The sequence below is a fragment of the Microcaecilia unicolor genome, chromosome 8, assembly GCF_901765095.1.
Source record: "Microcaecilia unicolor chromosome 8, aMicUni1.1, whole genome shotgun sequence".
Taxonomy (NCBI): domain Eukaryota; kingdom Metazoa; phylum Chordata; class Amphibia; order Gymnophiona; family Siphonopidae; genus Microcaecilia; species Microcaecilia unicolor.
Window position 1 is genome coordinate 64,867,365 of NC_044038.1, and position 19,403 is coordinate 64,886,767.

A 19,403-nucleotide genomic window follows, 5' to 3' on the forward strand; every position below is an offset into this window, starting at 1 on the left:
TTACAATATGTGTTATGTGTGCATATACACATATTTCCAACAATGTGCTATTCTGTAACTTAATGCATATCTTTAATAACACATACTTTGCAGGTGAGCATACACAATGGCAGTGCCTGGGCAGGGCACACAGTTAAGTGCATAGGACTAGATTCTATATATCACACCTAAAAATTTGACACCGAAATTAAATTCGCCTAAGCACTCCCTCCTCCTGCAAGTGCGCTTGCAGGAAGAGGGAGTGCTTACTCCCTCCTCCTGCTTCCAGGTATGAGGGGAGGTTTGGGATGGCACTAGATCACCAGGCTAGGGTGGGAGGTTGCTGCTAAGGGGGGGCCCTCTCTGTGTGGCAGGTGTCATGGGGTCAAGCCCCTTGTGTCGGGGGGGGGGGGGGTCAGGTGGTTTCAGGGGGTCTGGATGTATACTGGACCTCCAGCCCCTTTGTGTTGGGGGAAGGGGACCGCCAACATGCAAATGCATGCTGGACAGGGTCTTCCCATTCCTTCTCAATGCCCTGGCAAACCCTAAGGCCAACTCCGAGCTGGTGCAGGTTTTGCCATGGGAGCAGCACCGTAGTTTGGCAGGGTTGTCCACTGAGCATTGGGAAGATACTAATGTCCCTGTTTAGCATGAATTTGCATGCTATTAGCATTTAGAGCTGGTGAGCTTGTTGTTACATGCGCTGACCGGCTCTGATCCTGGGGCGCAGGCAAACATGGGCATTAGTCCAGTGCTAATGGCCTCTAGCATCCGCATTTGCCTTTGATCATCCCCCTGTAAGAGTCAGTCTAGCAAGACTGGTGGGGTAATACCATTCATCTTTCTCTGAAACTATAAGACTTAGCAAAATATGGAGGGGGGGAGGAAATTGTATATAACGTGTTTGGGCTTGCAAAGCTTATGATTTGGTCACTAGGGATTTCTGGCTGGAGAAAAGAGATGAATTGGGGCAGCAGAAGGAGCACACTCTACACCTGGGTTGGAGTTCTGCCATCTATGACCTTGGATACTCTTTGAAGAGTGTCTCAGGGGATCATTTTCAAAAAGTTTATCCTCTCAACTGTGAGTTCCCCAAATTGTCATCTTTGAAAATTTATTAGGGCTGAGTAAGAACATAAGAATAGCCACACTGTGTCAGACCAGTGGTCCTTCTAGCCCAGTATCTTGCTTCCAACAGTAGCCAATTCCAGGGGCGTAGCCAGACAACAGATTTTGGGTGAGCCTAGGGAAGAAGTGGATGGGCACCAATTGTTCTCCCCCCCCCCCCCCAACCACCACCCAAAAAATATCTCAGCTGGTGGAAAACGCTTCTTTCCACCTTGGCAGTCTGCAGCAGGCATGCGCTGAAAACTGAACATACGCAGGTACTGGTATCATGGAGAGTAGCGTTTTTGTTACCATCTGAAGGAAGTCTTCAGCTGGCCGAGCTTGGGATCCCACAGCTACCACTAAACATTTGGTACTGTTGGGTGGGCCTGAGCCCTAAGTAGGTGGGCCCCGGCCCACCCAGGCCCACCTGTGGCTACGCCACTGGACAATTCAGGTCATAAGTACATGACAAAAACCCAAATAGTAGCAAGATTCATGCGACTGATCCCAGGGGAAAGAAATGGCTTTCCCCATGTCTATCTCAATAGCAGACTATGGACTTAAAAATTCACTCTTAAATTTAGGAGCCTAAAAAGTGAGTGGAAACAGGGGCAGCTTTAGGATGAGGAAAATGTTAGAAGCTTTGCACTGATTTTCAGCACTAGGGACCTAAATTAGGCCCTTAAATCTAGGCAAATAGTAGGCCTAAATTTAGGAGAATCAGTTTTATGTTTCTAAATTTAGGTGAAATTTCAGCAGAAAACTTATAGGTCAGTATTCAGCTGCCATGATCAGCATATATTTTTTTAAAATGCCAGCTACATTAATAAAAACATATCTCGATATTCAGTGCCATTATCTGGATAGAAGCCAGCTCTGAATATTTGGATAAGATAGCACTGGAACATATACAAACAATGGCAAAATTCAGTCCACTGTCCAGAAAACGTATCTGGATAACTTTGAACAGCTTTTATCGGTTCTAAGTTATCCAGATAGCAGACTGAATATTGCCATTATTCGGCTAAGTTCTGGGACTGCCCTGGCTCCATCCAGTTTCGCCGCATAGTGCCAAGGGGGTCTGTAAGGATATTCAGCAGCACTGTCTGGATAAAGCAGTTGAATATCCTGGTCATCAGCACTTACCTCGATAGCAGGTGTGTTATCTGGATAATTGCTTTTAAATATTGCCCCATTAGAATCATATGTTTGAAAATAGGGGACAAATTTAGAAGCCTATCTCTAGAGCCTAAATGTTTTTGAATATTGGACCCAGTGTTTCTTTGTCTTAGTCAGAAGGAGTTTTTCCTTTAGAGCAATCAACCAACCATATTTTGTATTGACTATATGCTGGCTTGTTGGTAACAAAAGTGAAATGTCCTTTTACAGATCAACACTAGTGAAATTGAAGATAGACTCAACCGTCTTGAAGAAATGATTCAAAACATCAAACCACTGGAAGAAAAATTGGTGAGCTGGTAGAAAAAGCAGCTGCCCTACCAAGGATGTTTGTCCTGAAGGGAATCCATGCATAGTACCTCTCTGTAGAGAAGATACAGGGACATGGCATTGGGACAGCATGGCGTGCACTTGCCAAGAAAAAACAGTGCAGTCATTTTCTCTGTAATACCTCAAAGGTTTTGAGACACAGTTTTTATTTATAACTGAGTATCCTTTTTGACCTGGCAGTTTCCTTGGACTCCTTTGGCTTCCTGCTCATATGGAGCAGTCTCTATTAGAGCTGTGACACCATGTGGGAGATTCTATATATAGCACCTAATAAATCAGCGCTGAAATCAGTGCCGACAAAGCATATTCTAGATTTAGGCACAGTATATAGAATACATTTAGTTGATATCTCAGTGCCTAAATCTACACGCATCTGTTTACACCAATGAAAACCTGGAGTAAGTCCCTGCACGTAGATTTAGGCGCTGTCACGAAACTCCTAGACACCTGCCTGGGGTTACCCAGCGGCCACTTAGAGGGACTATCCCCAGCACAGCTCAGGTCCACCTGCACCTGACGCCTGTGCTCTACACTAGCACCCTCCTCCCACTGACTGGGTCACAACTGCCTCTGGGCGAGTCTCCTGGTCTCAAATTATCCCCAGTGATTTCTAGGTTACTGGGGCCACACTCCCATTGGTGCCATAGTTCCCAGAAAGCACTCACAGACCCAACACACAAACCACCAGGATAGTTTATCAGTCTAAATAGAGAGGCAATAAACTAAATATTGTTTATTGTCTTTTTAAAAATTGAACAGTAGAACAAACAAATTGCAATCAGAAAACAATAACAGCTAACTGAAATATGGATCAATTATAACACTAACTCAACATTTGCATACTGTCAAAACAGTACCTGGGAATTCAAAAAGATCTGTCTCTCTTTTTCTCCTGGGCTAAGACTGGAGGCAAAATCAGTACACTCTAAAGGAACTAAGCTCCTGGGCCAATAAGAGCACAGTTAACAAGATTTTAAAGTATATTGCTGTTTGCTTCCTGCTTGTGTTAAAACAAAAGAACATTCAGTTCCCCACAACAGCTCCACAGCAAAGAAACACCACCAGCTGGCCAAACAGGAGAAATACACCTCAGGACACAATAAGACAGGAAAACATTCAATACACTCCACAGACCCAAAACATTGTTTCTTCACACCTCCCCCCTTAAGAGAGAGACCCCACACTGTGGCCTCTACAGACCACTGATCGAGTCTCGATAGTCCAGTGTCAGGGTGGTTCTGGCTCTTCTTTTCTGGAGAAGTCATCAGCATTACCATGTTCACTCCTTTCCAGTGCTGTATGGTGAAGCTGTACATTTGCAGGGACAGGCTCCACCAGAGTAGCTTCTCATTCTCTCCTGAGACCCTTTTCAGCCAGACCAACTGATTGTGATCTGTGATGAAAGTAAAGTCTCACTCATACAGATTTGGTTGTAACTTCTTGAGGGCCCATGCTAAGGCATAGGCTACCTCTTTGTCAAGGAGCTCCTCCCCTCTACGATCCACTTGACTGAATACGGCCCCAATGTCATATGCCAAGGCATCAGTCTGTACCACAAATATTTGCTGGTAATTAGGTGCAGCCAGTAGTGGATCAGTAGCTAATGCGGTCTTTATTACCTGGAAGGCCGCTTCACACTCTGGCGACCAGATAACTATTCAAGGTAGTCTCTTTTTAGTTAGGTCAGTTAGGGGCTTGGCTATGGTGCTATAGTGAGGCACAAACTTCCTGTAATACCCTGCTGTACCAACGAAGGCCAACACTTGCTTTTTAGTTTGGGGAGTGGGCCAAGTTTGTATAGCTTCCACTTTAGCTGGTTCAGTCTTCAGCTGTCCACCTACCACTCTGTGCCCTAAATACCATCTGACATTTGCTGGGTTTTGTAGTCAGGTGGACCTCCCTGATCCAGTCCAGTACTCCACTCAAATTAGGTGGTTATCCTGATTGTATACAGCAGTGTCATCAAGATAAACCCTAGCATGCTCCTGGAGTCCATCTAGCAGACAATTCACCAAGGATTGAAATGTACCAGGGGCATTTTTTCATTCCAAAAGACATCACAGTAAATTCATACAGACCAAATGGGGTAATAAATGCTGATTGCTCCTGAGCAGCAGCTGTTAGGGGAATCTGCCAGTACCCATGGCTAAGGTCCATTGTAGGGCCGCCAAGGGGGGGAAGGGGGACAAAATTCCTCGGGTCCAGCCTCCAAGGGGGACCTGGCGCCGGGGTTTCTCTTTCTCTCTCCTGCTCCTGACGGGCCCCGAGTGATTGTGTCCTGACAGGAGCAGAACTCTGGCGCCAGGCCCCCCTCCAGTGCTGCTCTTTGCTTGCCTCTACTGCCATGCCAAGCGGCTGCTTTTCCCCTCAGTCGCTTGCTCGGTTTTGAAACCGAGCATGCACGACAAGAGAAAAAAGCAGCTGCAGGAGCAGGAGCAGAGCAGGCATGGAGTGAAGAGCAGCGCTGGATTGTTCTGCTGGCAGGGCCTCGGGATCCTCGCCAGCCCCAAGGTATCTCAGTTGTGGCAGTGGCGATCCTGGGGGGAGGGGGCAGCAGCGGTGATGATCTGGGGGGGGGGGGGCTGCGGCGATCCGGGGGAGGCGATGGCGGCAGCGGCCCTTCCCCAAGCCCGGCTCAGTCTCTCAGCGGCCCTGGCTAAATAGTCTAGTAATTCATCCATCTGAGGCATCATAAGTACATAAGTACACAAGCACTGCCACGCTGGGAAAAGACCAAAGGTCCATCAAGCTCAGCACTCTGTCCCGACAGCGGCCAATCCAGGCCCCAAGAACCTGGCAAAACCCCAAAATTTAATAATGATCAATGGACTTTTCCTTTAGGAATCTGTCCAGACCCCCTTTAAACTCAGCAAGGCCAGCTGCCGTCACTACCTTCTCTGGCAATGAGTTCCAGAGTCTAACTACGCACTGAGTAAAGAAACTTTCTCTGATTTGTTTTAAACCTACCACATTCTAATTTCATCTTGTGTCTCCTGGTTCTATTATTGTTAGAAAGTGTAAACAACGCTTCACATCTGTCCGCTCTACCCCACTCATTATTTTATAGACCTCTATCATATCGCCCCTCAGCCACCTTTTCTCCAGGCTAAAGAGTCCTAGCCGTCTTAACCTCTCCTCATAGGGTAGTTGTCCCATCCCTTTTATCATTTTTGTGGCCCTTCTCTGCACCTTCTCCAATTCCTTTATATCTTTTATGAGATGAGGCGACCAGAACTGAACACAATACTCCAGGTGCGGTCGCACCATGGAGCGACATAACGGCATTATAACATCCTCATGTTTGTTTTCCATCCCTTTTCTAATAATACTCAACATTCTGCATTGGATAGGCATCAGATACAGTACAATCATTAAGTCTCCTGTAATCCACACAGAAGTGGGTTGTGCCATTTTTCTTGGGAACAAGAACTACAGAAGAAGCCCAGGGACTATGAGACTTCTTGATAACACCTAGGGCTAGCATCTCATCAATCTCCTGCTTCATTTACCCGCCCCACCTCAGCAGATATTCAATAGAGACCCTGATTCAGCAGGTCATGGCCACCTGTGTTTACATTGTGATTGGTCAAATGGGTAAGTCCTGGTTTAGTGGAAAATACATCAGCATACTTTTGCAATACTGCTTCTAACTGCTGTCTCTGGGTGGAGGTTAATTGCTCTCCCACTACTATTTGTTTTATAGATCCCTCTGATAAGGTCTGTGCTAAGATGTCAGGTATGGGCTCACTATACTGACACTCTTCTGGTAGACTGCACACAGCTAGAACCATAGCTGTGCGATTTGCATATGCCTTTAACATCTACTATAATAAAACGCACCCTCAACGTTCTGAGGACACTGACGTCACTGCAGGCACTCACACACCGGTTCGTAAGTTCATGATGGTGAAGCCACAACACTCACCATGTCTGCATGCCCCGCCCCTCACGTCACATGTGATGACGTCGAGGGCGGAACACAAAAACAAGGCAAATCAACGCACGGGGAGCAGTAGGGAAACACACGCAGCGTGTTTCCCTACCTCTCCCCTTCCAACAAATCCCAGCTGCAAACGACGACGTGCCCATCACCCCGGCCCCTTTCACCATATCGCCCTGCCCCTTTCAAGGTACCGGCCCACCCCCGGTACCACACTCTTCCCCTCATCACCTTCCCTCCCCCCTGTCACCTCCCATTCCCTTACGCCACTATCCCAGGTGGTCTAGTGGTACCTGTTCGCTCGGGCAGGAATGAAGGAACCTCCGCTTTCCTGCCCGGAGCGCTGCTGCTAGCTGCCCGGCTGCATCATGTCTGAGTCCAGCTCTTGGCGAATCAAAATGGCCGCCGAGAGTTGAAGCTGCCTCGCGAGACTTCAACTCTCGGCGGCCATTTTGAAACGCCGAGAGCCGGACTCCCACACGATGCAGCAAGGAAGCTAGCAGCACCGCTACGGGCAGGAAAGAGGGGGCTCTTTCTTTCCTGTCCCGACCGAACAGGTACCTCTAGACCACCAGGGAGACAAGCGTAAGGGGAGGAGAAGGGAGTCCGGTGCCGGCTAGGGCCTGTTTCATCAGCGGCAGAAACGGACCTTTTTTACTAGCATTTACATGAAAAGTATGCTGCTTTCGGTTTTAAGAGTCCATAGATATAACATAGTTTGCATAGTTTATGACCTTGTAAGGTCCCACCCAATTAGCTTGAAGTTTATTCTGACGTGCTGGGACTGAAACAAGTACCTGCTGGTGAAAATGATTGGTTAGTGCTGAAGTGTAAGCCGGCTATATTGGGGGCATTCCAGAGGTGCTTTTGAGGTCAGAGATTGCTTAGCTCCCAATATTCGGAACTAAGCAGCCATGTTCAGCACATAAATAGGACCGTATAAATAGCTGTCCTATCTTTATGTACTAGCCCATGGCCGCATTAGTCTGAGTATTGACTTAACCAGGCAAGCGCTAGCTGGCTTTTAAAAAAACAGGAATTCAATGCCGAAGCCTGCACAGGGCCCGGCATTGAGTTTTCGGTTTTGGTGGCAGACAAAAAAAAATGCTATCTGCCGCCGGCTGAATTGGGCCCATTGTTGTCATTTGTACTGTGAAAATTGTATTGTATTGCTTTTGAACCTCTTTTTTTTAAAGTTGTATAGGTATTTATACATTGAACTTTCAATGTGCATGTTGTAATTGTATTTCCACTTGTTGAAATCACTCTGGATGTTCCAACAGAACTAAAGAGACCAGGTATAAAAAAGATATACATGATTAGAGTCATCTAGTGAAACTTAAGTAGTAATATTTAGCCACTAATGAGTAGGTGTCAGCATGGCACAATATTTGGGCCTCCGTCTTCATTAGGGTATTTCCAGCTTTAGCTTGCCTGAGGGTTTTGGTACAATAGAGCACTCCTATTCAGCTATCAGGCTAGTCCCTACAAACTGAAGTGTTATCAGCCAAAAGAATTATTTTGAAGTATTTGTCACAGTTGTCAAGTTCTTCTGTCAAGAAGGGGATACAGTAATGGAGAATACAGGATAAGATGTATTAGACTGACGGCCTTCTCAGAGAGTTTCCATCTCAGTACTGGCTAAAGGAGCAAACAGAATGACAGTCCCCTCCCAGTGAGGAAGGTAAGACTTATGGGAAGGTGATTATCCTATGGGTAGTCTCCATCACACCAAGGGGAAAGTGAGAGGTGTAAGAGAATGACTTTTGTCCCAAATGGGAATAAGCCTAGGTAATATGAGAAGGGGATGTTCTTTTTATTGAGTGAATTCTTTCTCAGAGTGAGAAGGAGGAAAATTGTGTATGATGGTGGTTGTCTGGTTCTGAGGGTGGAGGGTACCCTGGCAGTGAGAAACAGATACAAGATATGTGATGGGGTCTGGATGGTAAGAAGCGGTAGCTGTGGTTTTTGTTGTCTTTGTCCAGTGGTTTTGGTGGGGAGAGGATTCCCTTACAATAAGTTGAAGATGAAGGATATATGATAGTGATTATCTTATGGGGAGCTCACCCTTTCATTTAGGGAAAATAGAGATACGAGAAGGGTGATTTTCTTCTTATGGTAGGGTCAATTTTGTAAATAGGGCAGTTAAGTGGTATGAGAGGGTAGTTATTTTTCCATGGGGAGGGAGTTAGGAGACACTTAAAATTAGAGAGAGAGTTTATTGCCACAAACTTTAATTGAATTTCATAAGTTGAGTCATGATTTAAAGTATGCAGAGCTAGAAGTGAGTAGTAGTTAAAGAGAAAGTAATAAAACGTCCTTCCTCTGTGTGTGCAGGATGACGTACAAACTAATCTGAGTAAAATCTACGGTTCGGATAACTTGTTGCAGTGGTCTTCTCTGCATGATGCTCTGGATATTAAGGTGAGTGAAGTGCATCAGTTTGGTAGGGATGGGAATGGAGATATAATATGAGAGCAACATACATCCTCTGACTAGCAAAATGATAAAAGCTGCTTTCTTCTTACTGCCTGAGGTCTTCATTTTGTTTTCCTCCTGACTAGAAAACTCAAAACATGTTCACCATTTAGACTGGGTATGCTAGTTGGGTCCATCATGCATCAGGCCTAGTAAGGAATCTAATGTGAGTAGTTTGAAAATCGTCTCCCTTATCTTTAATGTAATGGCTTTCCCAACGTCTGTCTTATTAGGATCATAGACTTTTCTTCCAGGAACTTGTCCAAACCTTTTTGAAACCCAGATATGCTAACTGCTACTATCACATCCCACGGCAACAAGTTCCAGAGCTTAACTTTGTTGAGGGAAAAATATTTTCTCCTATTCTCTACATAAGCATTAATTCTTTAAAAGTCACCCACAGTTAGGCATCTAGAGCTTGGGCATTAAGCGCAAATTCTATAATAGCAATTATTTGTGTAATTGTCATTCTAGAATAGCAGCATAAAACAAATAGGAGGAAATATATTTTCACTCAATGAATAGTTAGGTTCTGGAACTCGTTGCCAGAGGACGTGGTAATAGTGGTTAGTGTATCTGGGTTTAAAAAAGGTTTGGACAAGTTTCTGGAGGTAAAGTCCATAGTCTGTTATTGAGATGGACATGGGGGAAGCCACTGCTTGCCCTGGGATTGGTAGCATGGAATGTTGCTACTATTTGGGTTTCTGCAGGTACTTGTGACCTGAATTGACCACTGTTGGAAACAGGATACTGTACTTGATGGACCATTGGTCTGACCCAGTATGGATATTCTTATGTTCTTATGGTTGCTCCTTGTACTGGAGACTCTCTTTGGTGAGAAAGTAAAAGAAACAGTGGACATGATTAAATACCATTACTCCACTTAGCACTATCTAGCAGTTCAACTCTTTACATTGGCTGCCTCTGCTCGGTGTACTTCATTCATCATGTACAGATATGGGAATTACCACAAGAGAATTTATTATGAGAAAAAACCTCAGCATGCTCCATGTACTGTTTTCCCAAAGCCAAGGCTAAGGGGGGGTGGGATTTTTGCTGATTTGTTCCAAGCCCTATGCCTTCTGGACAAGAATAATATAGACAGAAAACACTGTGAAGGAGAAGTTTATTGTCTGTATTAGTCCTGATGTACTGTCAGTGGCGTACCAAGGGGGCGGTCCGCCCCAGGTGCACGCCGCTGGGGGGTGCCGCGGCACGCCTGTCGGCTACAAGTTCGCTAACTTTGCTCATTCGCTGCAGCTCCCTCTGCCCCGGAACAGGTTACTTCCTGTTCTGGGGCAGAGGGAGCTGCAGCGAACGAGCGAAGTTAGCGAACTCGTAGCCGACAGGTGCGCGCCGCGGCACCCCCGTGTGCACGCGGGGGGGGGGGTGTCATTTCACCAGGGGGGGGGGAGATGTCATTTCGCAGGGGGGGGCGCGCATCAGCGATCCGCCCCGGGTGCCATCCAGGCTAGGAGCGCCACTGTGTACTGTTATTATTAATTCTTATTACAGTTAGATAGTGAAGCATAGAGGCATATTTTCAAAGCACTTAGCTTTCCAAAGTTCCACAGGTTTCTGTGGAACTTTGGAAGGAAGGCTTTGAAAATATGCCTTTGAAAATATGCCTCATAGTGAGATAAAGTGACTTCCTGAAGAATATATGACAAATCAGTGGCAGAAGAGCTGTTCAAGTGGAGGGGTAGCCTAATTATTAGTGTAGTGCGGTAAGAACAAGAGAAGTCAAAGTTCAAATTCCACTGTTGCTGCTTCTGATTTTGGGCGAGTCACTTACCCTCCATTTCCTCAGGTACAGAAGTTAGATTGTAAGCCTTCTGGAGACAGGTGAATACTTATTGTACCTAAATGTGACTCACTATGAGCTAAATCCAAAACACATTTTTAAAAATTCTGACTCACTGGGGAATTTTCTTGAATTTTTTTTTGGCCTGCATTCTACAACTCTCCCTTGCTACGTAAATGATGAAAACTTCCAGAGAGGTAGCCATATTAGTTTGGTGACATGGATTATTTCTTTTCTAAGAGCTGCACAGATAGTAATTGAATTGTGGGTTCTCTTTGAACTGCTCAGGTGACAGGAAACATTTCCTCTCTCAGGAAGTATTTTTTCACGGAGAGAGTGGTGGATGCTTGGAATGCTCTCCCGCGGGAGGTGGTGGAGAGGAAAACAGTAACGGAATTCAAACATGCGTGGGATAAACATAAAGGAATCCTGTTCCGAGGGAATGGATCCTCAGAAGCTTAGCTGAGATTAGGTGGCAGAGCCGGTGGTGGGAGGCGGGGCTGGTGGTTGGGAGGCGAGGATATTGCTGGGCAGACTTATACGGTCTGTGCTAGAGCCGGTGATTGGGAGGCAGGGATAGTGCTGGGCAGACTTATACGGTCTGTGCCCTGAAAATGACAGATACAAATCAAGGTAAAGTATACACAAAAAGTAGCACATATGAGTTTATCTTGTTGGGCAGACTGGATGGACCGTGCAGGTCTTTTTCTGCCATCATCTACTATGTTACTATGTTCTGTGACACTGTGCTCTGTAAACTCAGGGGTTCGTTTACAAAGGCATGCTGAAAAATGGCTTGCAGTACTGTAGGTGTGGGTTTGGGGCGTGTGCCGATCCATTTTTCAGTGTACCTGTAAAAAATGCTTTTTAAATTTTGCCAAAAATGGATGTGTGGCAAAATAAAAATTGCTGTGCATCCATTTTGGGTCTGAGACCTTACCGCCGGCCATTGACCTAGCGGTAAAGACTTAAGCGGTAACCAGGTAGTAATGACCTACGTGCATCAAATGCCACTTGGTGTGCTTCCATTACGCGCGCCTGAAAATAAAAAAACATTTTTCTGACGTGCGTATTAGACGAGCGCCAAGAATGAAATTACCGCAAGAGCCACATGGTAGTCAGGCGGTAGCTCCATTTTGGCACGCATTGGGTGCATGTAGACACTTACACAGTTTAGTAAAAGGGCCCTTCAATGTGGGTTTGTTTTGTTATGTTGCAGCACCCAGGGATAGCTCTCAGTGAAGGGCAGAAACGAGCGAAAGCCAAAGAGGTGCTCACTTACTTGGGACAGATTCCACAAAAATATGAGGAGCTTCAAAACCAAGTCATTGAGCTGGAAAAGGAGTTAAGAAATCAAGCGACAGATATAGGTGAGTCCTTATACATTTCAGAATTTTTGATAATTTGCTATAGAACTATACAGTAGGATATATGGGATGAGGCATTTAAGGCATGATTCACAGAGGCTTTTTCACCCATTTGGAGGGCAGTTTTCACACTGCCTGGATTGTTGCAACTTCCTGGAGAATATTTTCCACTAATTTTGTATAGTGCGTCACAAGTTAGGTGCCGATTTGGCACATAACATTTGGTACCCAAACAGAAGTTAAGTGCCAAAATTGAAGTAAACGTCAGTTACATGCATAACTGGAGGAGTAGCCTAATGGTTAATGCAGTGGGGGGGGGGGGGGGGGGGGGAGAACCGGGTTTAATTCCCACCACAGCCCCCCTGGGTAAGTCATTTAAGGGCCCTTTTACTAAAGGGTTAGCGAACACTAACGGTATTAGCATGTGCTAAGATGCCTATTTTATACCTATGGACATCTTAGCATTTAGCATACGCTAATTAAGTTAACATATGCTAAGCTTTAGTAAAAGGGCCCCTTAACCCTCCATTGCCCCTTGTACAAAAACAAAACAAAACTTAGATTGTGAGCCCACTAAGAATAGAGAATGTACCTGCATATAATACCACTTAAAGACAGTATATCAAATTAATGACCCTTTACCCCAGTGGTCTTCACTAATTTTTAAGTGAGGGCCACTTTGGATCTAATGATCTGAAGAAGAGCCATCAAATATCTTCCCATGCAAGTTCACAACACTGATGACCAGTGTGTGTCAATGATATATCTACCCACCCACCTTCAAACAATTTATTGGGTGTATCCTCAAGAAAGTGGGCATTTTCAAGTATGTGGCTCTTCCTCTCATCCACTGCCCTCTTTCTATCATGAACTTGGTTAGAGAGGCAGAGAGTAGCAGAAAAAAAGCCAAAATTATGAGGGCCGCCCCGGAGGTCACCAAGAGCTGCCATTGGCCCCTGGGCTTTACATTGAAGAACACTGTTTTACCCTATAACGTAGTGCCAAGTGCCAGTGGCGTACCAAGGGGGGGCAGTGGGGGCGGTTCGCCCCGGATGCACGCCGCTGAGGGGGTGCCGCACGCCTGTTGGCTCTTCGTTTTCATGCTCCCTTTGCCCCGCAGAGGGAGCATGAAAACAAAGAGCTGGCAGGCGCGCGGCACCCCCCCCCTAGCGGCGTGCACCCAGGGAGGGTCGCGCTGTTCCGGGGGGACGCTGCACCCGGGGGGCGGGGCGCATCAGTGATCCGCCCCGGGTGTCAGCCCCCCTAGGAATGCCACTGCCAAGTGCTTTAATGTATGTTATGTTCCTTCTATGCTACCATGTATTTATGCACCTTAACGCAACACCATTTGTAATTCTGTTACCCAGAAATGGCAACCGCCATTACGGCAAATGTAAGCCACATTGAGCCTGCAAATTGGTGGGAAAATGTGGGATACAAATGCTACAAATAAAAAATAAAATAACTGCAAGGGAGTGTGCGTGTGTTTATGTTTGTGTTTATTATGAGACTTTGGGGGCTCATTTTCAAAAGAGTAAAACATCCAAAAAGCGGCATAAATCTGCATTTGGACATATTTCTCACAAAAACATCCAAATTGGTATTATCAAAATCAATTTGTAGATATTTTTCTATGAAGTCCATCAGAAGTGTGTGTCCAAATCTCAAGGGCGGGATCTGGGCGTTCCTAACACTTGGATGTTTTTCAGCCGTAATGGAACAAAACAATACCGTCCAGGACTAAAACTAAGACTTTTTGAACTAGACCCATTTTTATAATGAATAAGGCACAAAAAGGTGCCCTAATATGACTAGATGAACACTGGAGAGAATCAGGGGTGACCTCCCCTTACTCTCTCAGTGGTCCCTGACTCCCCCTACCACCCCCCAAAAATGTGATTAAAAGCATTACTTACCAACCTCTATGCCATCCTCAGATGTAATCCTCAGGTCCATTAGAGCAGCATGCAGGTCTCTGGAGTAGTCTAGTGCTGGGTGCAGTGCACTGCAGACAGATGGACCCAGGTCCATACCTCCCCCTACCTATTACATTTGTGGTGGAAACTGTGAGCCCTCCAAAACTCACATATAGGTGCTCCCTTCACCTATTGTAGTGGTGTACATTTGGGGGTAGTGGGTTTTGGGAAGCTCAGCAGACAAGATAAGGGAGCAGTGGTGAGATATGTACCTGGGAGCATTTATTTGAAGCCCACTGCAGTGCCCCCTAGGGTACCCCATTGCTCTCCTGGGATGTCTTTCTGGCCAGTTTACTAAGAATGCTGACTTCTACATCCCAATGGCTTGATTTTGTGCGTTTTTCACTTGGATGTTTTTTTTTAATGGACCAAAAAGATAAATTTACAGAATATGAAAACATTTAGCAAATAGCCATTTAAAAAAAACAAACAAACAAACAAAAAAAAAAAGATAGGCGTGTTTATGTTTTGAAAATGGCCATTTTTACTACTCTGTTTTTGGATGTTTTTAGCAAAACATCCAAAATTGGACTTAGACGTCATATCGAAAATGCCCCTCTATATATACCGCCTAATATGAGGGCAAGTCTAGGCGGTTTACATAATTCAAAATAAGAATAGTAAAAGAAGGAAAGGAACTCCAGCAAAAAGATAGGAAAGACACAAGCATACTGTCACGGTCTCAGGCTCTCAGACACTGGCACCACGTGAGCCCTTGGACCGCTGCTGACAAGCGGCAGCAGTAGGTAAGACCCTCAACCAAGTCTGGGTAAGCAAGCAAGGCAGGAGAAGCTGTAGACAGGCAAAGCTGGAGCAACCGAACTGGAACCACAGGACTGGAACTACAGCAGTAGGCAGGCAGGGAATAAGCAGGACAGAGCAACCGGTCTTCACCTGCGCTTGACCACCATTCCCCAGGGGTTGAGCCCCCAGGTGCAGGCGGCCGGCAGGACTTACTGGACCTAGCTTGCAGACAGACTAGACTGACAAGATACTAAACAAGCTTGACTAACACAGGGTTCAGTACTACTGAGGATACAGGATTCTCACAGGGAATAAGATACAGAACAAGCTTGACAGAAAACAGGGTTAGGGTTCAAAACAGGAGTGCCCTCAGGCACCCAGACAAGAACAAGGCATACAGGTAAGACACAAGACAAGGCAGAAGAGCTCCTACAGCACAGCAAGACAGAAGTGCTCCTATCAGCACCAGAAGGGTAAAGCAGGGAAGCCAAAAGGGTAAAGCAGGGAAGCTTAAAACAGCAGGCAGAAGTGCTCCTAACAGCACAGCAAGACAGAAGTGCTCCTATCAGCACCAGAAGGGTAAAGCAGGGAAGCCAAAAGGGTAAAGCAGGGAAGCTTAAACAAGCAGGCAGAAGTGCTCCTAACAGCACAGCAAGACAGAAGTGCGCCTATCAGCACCAGACGGGTAAAGTAGGGAAGCCACAAGGGTAAAGCAGGGAAGCTCAAACAAGCAGACAGAAGTGCTCCTATCAGCACCAAACACTAACCTGGACCTTTGGCATTTGCAAAGGCAAAGCAGAAAGTTTCCAGGTGACTAATAAGCCCATCAGCAGCTGAGGCTTAGCTGCAGCAATCTCAAGGCAGCTAAGGGTGAGGCTAGCTGCCAAACTTCCAAGCAAGACTGGAAGGCTAAAATATCTGGACCGGACTGAAAAGAGAGTCTGGAAAGTCTATGGCTGCCACCGGTTCTGGCCACCAGAGGGCGAGAGGAGCACAAACCAAGAAAAAGTCACAATCGTGACACACACTAAGCATCATCCGATCAATTAAAAAATAATAAGAGTAAAACAATACAACAAAAGTACTATTATTACAAGGGCGGGTTACACAGTTACATGTGAAACTTATAGAATACTATAAGCGCTAACTGGTTAACTTTTTAGAGGTTAAAGATAGGACAGTTATTTATACAGCCCTATTTGACGGTTAAACTTATCCGATTAGGAGCTGAATATTGACACCTAACCGGATAAGTTGATCGATATAGCTGGTTATGCACTAGGTGCTACCCAGCAATATTCAGCAGATATAACTAGTTATCTGCCACTGAATATTAGCGGTTAGGTGCCGATATGCTATTTACTACTACTACTACTTAACATTTCTAGAGCGCTACTAGGGTTACGCAGCGCTGTACAATTTAACAAAGAGTCAGTGGCCGTGTCTGGCCGGTTAAATAGCTTTGAATATCGGGGGGAATTAACTTGCATTAACTCACATTAATGTGCATTAATAACACCAGTTAACACTTTCACGCAGGTTAATAAATGAAGCCATTATATTTTTGAATTTCCTTCTCCTTCCCCAGTAACCGTGTAAATTTTGTCTGGCCACCCTGTTATGTTTGGGAGCACTGTAGTCTTCCAGGCTTACGGCTTTAGTTGACCAGATAGCAAAGAATATCAGCGCTGCCCAGTTAAACTTATCCAATTAAGTCAGGCCACACAGATAGCTATCCTAAAGCTAACCAGATATTCTGCATCCCAAGCTAACCAGATACGTCCATTGAATAGGTAGTTAATCAGATATCGCACACTGAATATTAGCCTCAGTACTAAAAAGTACCAGTTAACCTGAGAAGTGGAGTCAGGAGAAAAGAAGGAGAAGGGTGAATAGTGCAATGGATTTCTTTGATTTCTTGGCTCCTATCAAACAGGAGAGCTGAGGGAAAAAAGGACAGCGCTAGTGCAAATGTTTTGGGCACCCTAAGGAAACCTTCAACTTATGTCCCCCCACCCCCCCACACACACACCATTATCTTTCAGGCCATTAATCTGTCACCTCCCAGGCATCATGGTTTTAAATATTAAACTTTGTTTTGTGTGAGTGTGTTGCATGTATTTAGCATACACAGACAAATAAGGGCAATTTCCAAGAGTCATTTAGGGGCCCTTTTACAAAGCGTCAGGAAGCCCAACATGAGCTTACCACACGCTAAATTGGAACTGCCGCCAGCCCAACATGGCCACTGGTGGTAGTTTTGGCATGCTGTAAAAAATATTTTTTATAGCGCAGCGCTAACCCAGCAGTAAATGCCCGGTTACCACTGGGTTACTGCGGGAGCCCTTACCGCCACCTCAGTGGATAAAGGTAAGTGTTCCCCACTGCATGGCCATATGGTAAGAGTTATCTTGACGCATGGCCAGTCATAGGCGCCCCGTATAAGAGGCTTGGGGAGGCTAAGCCTCCCCAGCCCAACCGTGACCTTCCCCACGTTCCTCCTCCTCGAATTCAGCCCTGGATCAGCCATTAACAAGATTGTATCTTCTGCTGGTGCCTACCCCCCACTGAGCCCGCTCACTTCTTTTCTTACCCTCCCCCTGTAACTTCCTACACCGTATGTTCCGGCAGCAGAGCCTGGGGCTGTGACTGTGAGCCTGAGTGTTGCAGCATGCGGCTCTTTTCAGTCAGTCACAAACCGAGCCAGGGAGGGAGGTGGAGGATCGAGCAAGCTGGTAAGTGTTGGAGGGGGGAGGAGCGGGAGGAGTATTTGGGTCTCATTTGCTTTGCTGTGCTGAACAGGAGAGGGTGGTTGTAAACAAGAGTCCTAGGAGGAGATTTAGCAATGCATTAACACATGGTACTGCTTGGTCACCCGATTATGAAAATATATAGATGCTTCATTCAGCAATTCTTAAGACTTTTTTTTGTGAAATAGGAAATGATGGTGACTGGTGAGGGAGGAGAAACAGAGGGGTGATGATGCAGTGGATGATGAAGGGAGCAGAGAAAGATGGGGAGAGATGTTGGATGGTGGTGTGGGGCAAGACAGTGGGGCAGTGTTGGATTGGGGCAGAGAGAGAGGTTTTATAAGTTAAAATAAAAATCAATATTTTGTTTCATGCAGATCTCTTTTGTTTGAACATAACTAAATGGGCTATAAGCCCCTAATGCAGTCCATTGGATTTCTTATATTTTGTTCTTGTGATGACTTATACTGTGCCAAAATTGAAAACTCTTATCTCTAACTGGTCATTAATAAAAGGAGCTCATTGTGAACACTATCCACCCTAAAAGGTTGTTTTGTGGCTGTACATGAGGAATTGTGATATTATGGCAGGTTCCACTGGACCACCAGGAGATTGTTTTGGGAGGGGGTCGGTGGGGTCCATTGGACCCCCCCCCCCCCCCCGGGAGATTTTTCAAGTTGGTGGGGGTTCCACTGGACATCCCCCCCCCCCCGGGAAGTCTCAAGCTTGGAGGGGTCAGGGGTCCACTGGACCACTAGGGGCTTTTTGTGTTGGGGGTCAGGAGGCGTGGTCGGACCACTGGACCACCAGGGATTTCAAATGCATTTGACAACTTTGAGTCGGATGATAAAAAATGGGCTGTGCACAGGGGAAGGGGAGATTACATTTTATTATGTGACCTGCCATGCCTTTCTTCTCCATTCAGGGCTCCATCCACCTTGCAGGGGACTTACTCACCTGATTGTGTGCATTGAGTTCCTGGTTCTCCCTCTGGCACTGCCTCAGCGCCTGCTTCTCAGCCTCCAGGGCCTGAGCCAGGTGGGCATTCTCCAAACACTTCTGGGAGTACTGCTCCGAGAGCACCTCCAGCTCGCGCTGTACTGACTGCACCTCCTCCCTGCAAGGGGGAACACAGACCCCATAAAGTCACCATGTCCTGGGAGGCAGCAGGTGTGTGCCCCCTGCCACACTTCATGTGCAAAGTAATGAGCTTAAAGGGAGACCCTGTGTAACTTGCCCCATCAAATCAAAGTGCTCCACCTTCTTTCTGCTCCAAGCTAGAAACCTGAACTGGGAGCTACAAATTGTGGTCGCCAGTATCCCCTTTAAAGGCATCAGGCAGCTTTATCTGCTGTACATATATCCTGTCCAGAAAATAAATGCAATAAGCAGTGAGGAGCACAGACCACAGGAAGACACAATGTGGAATTTACCCAGTAGGGTATTAATGGAACACTTTCTAAATACTGTAAACTGTTCAGAAGGAATGGATCCTCAGGAGCTTAGCCGAGATTGGGTGGCAAGAGCCGGTAGTGGGAGGCGGGGATAGTGCTGGGCAGACTTATACGGTCTGTGCCAGAGCCGGTGGTGGGAGGCGGGACTGGTGGTTGGGAGGCGGGGATAGTGCTGGGCAGACTTATACGGTCTGTGCCCTGAAAAAGACAGGTACAAATCAAGGTAAGGTATACACAAAATGTGGCACATATGAGTTATCTTGTTGGGCAGACTGGATGGACCGTGCAGGTC

The 19,403-nt window shown here is 46.1% G+C and overlaps 1 protein-coding gene across 2 annotated transcripts in view; it reads left to right on the forward strand.

Moving 5' to 3' along the window:
- Positions 1-19,403, forward strand: part of C8H16orf96 (chromosome 8 C16orf96 homolog) — a 149,252-nt gene that overhangs the window by 33,509 nt on the left and 96,340 nt on the right. For both annotated transcript variants that reach the window (XM_030212366.1, XM_030212368.1), the window contains exons 3-5: positions 2,479-2,559; positions 8,876-8,962; positions 12,040-12,190. In XM_030212366.1, coding sequence (XP_030068226.1) covers positions 2,479-2,559; positions 8,876-8,962; positions 12,040-12,190 — 319 coding nt within the window. The remainder of the gene's footprint in view (positions 1-2,478; positions 2,560-8,875; positions 8,963-12,039; positions 12,191-19,403) is intronic.